Source organism: Sinocyclocheilus grahami, unplaced genomic scaffold (genome assembly GCF_001515645.1).
Source record: "Sinocyclocheilus grahami isolate Dianchi unplaced genomic scaffold, SAMN03320097.WGS_v1.1 scaffold885.1, whole genome shotgun sequence".
NCBI classification, from domain to species: domain Eukaryota; kingdom Metazoa; phylum Chordata; class Actinopteri; order Cypriniformes; family Cyprinidae; genus Sinocyclocheilus; species Sinocyclocheilus grahami.
Window position 1 is genome coordinate 472,894 of NW_015506064.1, and position 4,707 is coordinate 477,600.

The window sequence follows — 4,707 nt, forward strand, 5'->3', positions numbered from 1 at the left end:
TGACCTCAAGCTCAAGCGCACTTGGGTTATGTAGCAGGACAATGATCCCAAACACACCAGCAAGTCCACCTCTGAATGGCTCAAGAAAAACTAAATTAAGGTTTTGGAGTGGCCAAATCAAAGTCCGGACTTAAATCCGATTGAGATGCTTAAACAGCTTGAAAACCCTCCAATGTGGCTGAATTAAAACAATTCTGCAAAGAAGAGTGGGCCAAAATTCCTCCACAGCGATGTGAAATCGTGAAAGACTAATTGCCAGTTATCGCAAACACTTGATTGCAGTTGTTGCTGCAAAGCGTGGCACAACCAGTTATTAGATTTAGGGGGCAATTACTTTTTCACGTAGGGCCAGGCAGGTTTAGACAGCTTTTTCCCCTTAATAAGATAAATAATCATTTAAAAACTGCATTTTGTATTTACTTGCATTATCTTTGTGTAATATTAAAATTTGTTTGATGATCTGAATCTTTTAAGTGTGACAAATATGCAAAAAATTAAAAAAACAGGATGGGGGCCAACACTTTTTCACACCACTGTATATACACACACTCACACACACACACACACACACACACATACATATTTAATGTTGTGCCTTTAATTAATGCTGATAATATCAGCATATATCATAAATAAAGCCAGGAGAAATGTGCATAAATGCCATGAATCTTTATGATATTATTCTGAAATGTGAATATTTTGATGTTGATTGATTAAAGCAAACACAGCACATTTACTGTCTACTGCATGCACAATTCTGAACTAATATGTTTGAACTATCAACAGAAATGTTAATAATGTAATCATTAATAATGCATGTTTAATACCATAATTAGTCTTTTTTTACATTAGAGAAATTGGATTAGTAGTGAGGAATGAGCAACATGTATTTCATTGTAATTATTTACTGACACATTCTTATTAGTCCTGTTGCTATTATGTCAGCTAATAATGTGAGTAATATGAGTACTGTAGTGAAAAATACTTGAAATTGCCGTGTAAAAATCTAAATCTGCCATTTCTTTTTTCACATTTTACCAGTAATATTTTATAATGACAAATATACGGAGATATTTCACTTTAAAAATGTGGTATGATAATAATAATAATAATAATAATAAAGAAACACCTCCAAAATATGCATTCTCTAAATGGTTAATCAATATGTTACGAGTTGTGTAGAAATGCAAATTAGCCATACACCAAGAAAATATTAAACCAATTTGTCCAATATACTGGGCTTTTAGAACCTACTATTCACTTTTTGAATTAATACTCTTATTTCCTTAATTTGCTCATTACAGTGAGAGAAAGAAACACCTCATTTTGCCCACATTAACCACATTCAGCTTCTCACAGCAAACACTGTGGCGTCATGCAAAGTGTTGCCATGTTAAATATGGGTGTGGCAGGTGCACATGCTTGTTTAGCACAATCCCATGGTGCTTCAGTTTCAGTCTAATATGTACACAAATTATAACACACACACAACTCTGACATAACAACCCGTTACCCGTCAACACTATTTAGGTCTTTACAGCAAGAACAATTGACTGACCCTATTACAGCAACCAAACAGAAGTAAACGATAAAGTAAACGAAGCGCACAGCCCACTGTTCACATGATAATGATAAATCCCATTGTGAGTTGAACCGCTATGAACCGCTTGGTTGAGCTAATGAATAACCAAGCACACTGCTACTATAATTTCAAAGCAGTATGGTCAGGTTTTGACCCATTGACCTTATTGTTACAGTGTGAATTATACAATGGTTCTCTCTTTAAGAACATCTGCAAAATGATTGAATCTAAATGTAAAGGTAATTTTCAAGATATAGTCTGTCTCATGCAATTTTTTGGGGCCACTAGTCAATTGACTTTAATAAACACTCAAGGTTTTGGAGATCCATTAAAGACAATTCAATATATAATGAAGTCATACATAAAGACAGTACCTACAGTTTATGGAACCCCTGACAAAACTTATGTAGCTATATTTGTATAAGACACACATCTTTTGTTCGGACTTAAGGTTCAAGTGTTAATTACACAGGTGGTTCTGTGTGCACTACGTAGAAAAGACTAGTGGCTGGCTATTACAGAGTGATCATTTTCCATAAAATATAATGAATATTTTAATTACAAATATCACTAGGATCAAAGTAAGTCTACAGATTGTCAGACTCGGGACTTACCTGTAGTTAGCGAATTCATCCTGTACTAGGGCCACATAATTAGCAGGGACCAGTCCGGACTCCAGGGACCCCGTCAGCTTCTTGGCAAATACATAATCTCCCCTCTTTTCTATGACAGACAGTTTGTCCCCCTCTTTCACCGTCAGCTCTTCCTCACTGCGGGCTTCGAAGTCGAAGAGAGCCGCGTACAGCTGCGCCGGCTTCTTCTTCGGAGCCGGGATCCGGATATCACCCGAAACCGTGCGGATCTCGGCCGGACGAGAGATGTTCGGATAGTAAAACTCGGGCCATATGCAGTCCCATAACCTCTTCATGCATGGCATACAGCTGCGACAACACTTCTCCATCCCAGCCCTCGCTTTCTACGGACTCCAGGGTAGCCAGAATATCTGGCAGCTGTCCACGGTTGAAATTGAAAATAAAAGAGGTGTGTGGGTCCCTCACCGATGGTGACCGACCGTCCGTAGCGATTCTATACCGGGATCCCCTTTGTTGAGCTAACGCGCTGGCCGCGATCATAGCGGAGGATCAGGTGAAACCGGTTCTGTCTCGGGATGGATCACAAAGGTATGCGGAAAAGACATGCTTTTATAGTTCAACGAGACATTAAGACGAGGAGAGGATGTTGTGGTTGAAGTATCTTGAAGAACATCCTCTTTTCATCTAAATGTAGGCTCTACTCGTTCATGATGTCCCTCTTCTCTGATAATGACCGGCCTCTATCTGTCCGCTCCGGAGCAAAACGCTTCGCAGTATGTGAACCTGGCTGCGAGCGAGCGTGTCTCCTGTAGAGCCTTCATCTGTTCACTAGTCGAGCGCACACTTGGAGCTGGAAACCAGTATCCGTTTATTTTTAGATTCGCCTAATCGTGCAAATCTGACATCTCCGCAAATATGTGCTTTTATTCAAATCTGAGGATGCTCATTTGCGTGCATATCATGTGAATAAGTAGGCTAGTTGGAAAAGAATACGATTCTAGCCTATTCGTTTTTACCACACGCACACATGTATGCCCACGTTTATTATTATTATTATTATACACGACGGGGACTTCCAGTTTACACGTAGCCCTATTGTTTTCAATTATTGTGCTAATGATATTTCCTAAACCAGTGGTGCACAGCAAATATTGGGCGTTTGTATTACTGTTTAAGATTATTTTGGGCAGTTTAGATCTTTATCTCTTAATGGTTTTCTCATTTTGTGTATTCTGAGCTAAAACATTTTCTGCTAAATGTATAGGTTTTTGTCATTTAGAAAGAATAGTGGTTACCGAGGTTACTGGAGATGTATATTAGCTATAAATCGCTCACTAAATATATTTTGGCGTCACATAAAATGAAAGGAAGGAGATGCTGTAATAGAGCTCTGTTCTAAAAACTGTAGAATGGCAAAGACGTCTTCATGTACGCGAACCAGTAACCAACAATGTTTCCCGCCCAAATATACAAATCTTTTCTGAGCATCTTTGTGAAGTAAAAACACATTAAAATTGCCACCTTGACGCGACTTCTATGCGGGGTTATATCGCTCTAATATATACAGGTGCATCTCAATAAATTAGAATGTCGTGGAAAAGTTCATTTATTTCAGTAATTCAAATCAAATTGTGAAACTCGTGTATTAAATAAATTCAGTGCACACAGACTGAAGTAGTTTAAGTCTTTGGTTCTTTTAATTGTGATGATTTTGGCTCACATTTAACAAAAACCCACCAATTCACTATCTCAACAAATTAGAATATGGTGACATGCCAATCAGCTAATCAACTTATTTCATTTATTTCAGTAATTCAACTCAAATTGTGAAACTCGTGTATTAAATAAATTCAGTGCACACAGACTGAAGTAGTTTAAGTCTTTGGTTCTTTTAATTGTGATGATTTTGGCTCACATTTAACAAAAACCCACCAATTCACTATCTCAACAAATTAGAATACTTCATAAGACCAATAAAAAAACATTTTTAGTGAATTGTTGGCCTTCTGGAAAGTATGTTCATTTACTGTACATGTACTCAATACTTGGTAGGGGCTCCTTTTGCTTTAATTACTGCCTCAATTCGGCGTGGCATGGAGGTGATCAGTTTGTGGCACTGCTGAGGTGGTATGGAAGCCCAGGTTTCTTTGACAGTGGCCTTCAGCTCATCTGCATTTTTTGGTCTCTTGTTTCTCATTTTCCTCTTGACAATACCCCATAGATTCTCTATGGGGTTCAGGTCTGGTGAGTTTGCTGGCCAGTCAAGCACACCAACACCATGGTCATTTAACCAACTTTTGGTGCTTTTGGCAGTGTGGGCAGGTGCCAAATCCTGCTGGAAAATTAAATCAGCATCTTCAAAAAGCTGGTCAGCAGAAGGAAGCATGAAGTGCTCCAAAATTTCTTGGTAAACGGGTGCAGTGACGTTGGTTTTCAAAAAACACAATGGACCAACACCAGCAGATGACATTGCACCCCAAATCATCACAGACTGTGGAAACTTAACACTGGACTTCAAGCAACTTGGGCTAT

The 4,707-nt window shown here is 38.5% G+C and overlaps 1 protein-coding gene across 1 annotated transcript in view; it reads right to left on the bottom strand.

Moving 5' to 3' along the window:
- LOC107563676 (tyrosine-protein kinase Srms-like) overlaps nt 1–2,938 on the bottom strand; it is a 24,542-nt gene extending 21,604 nt beyond the window's left edge. The window contains exon 1 of the mRNA XM_016248610.1: nt 2,197–2,938. Coding sequence (XP_016104096.1) covers nt 2,197–2,543 — 347 coding nt within the window. The 5' untranslated portion in view covers nt 2,544–2,938. The remainder of the gene's footprint in view (nt 1–2,196) is intronic.
- Nucleotides 2,939–4,707: the final 1,769 nt, after the last annotated feature.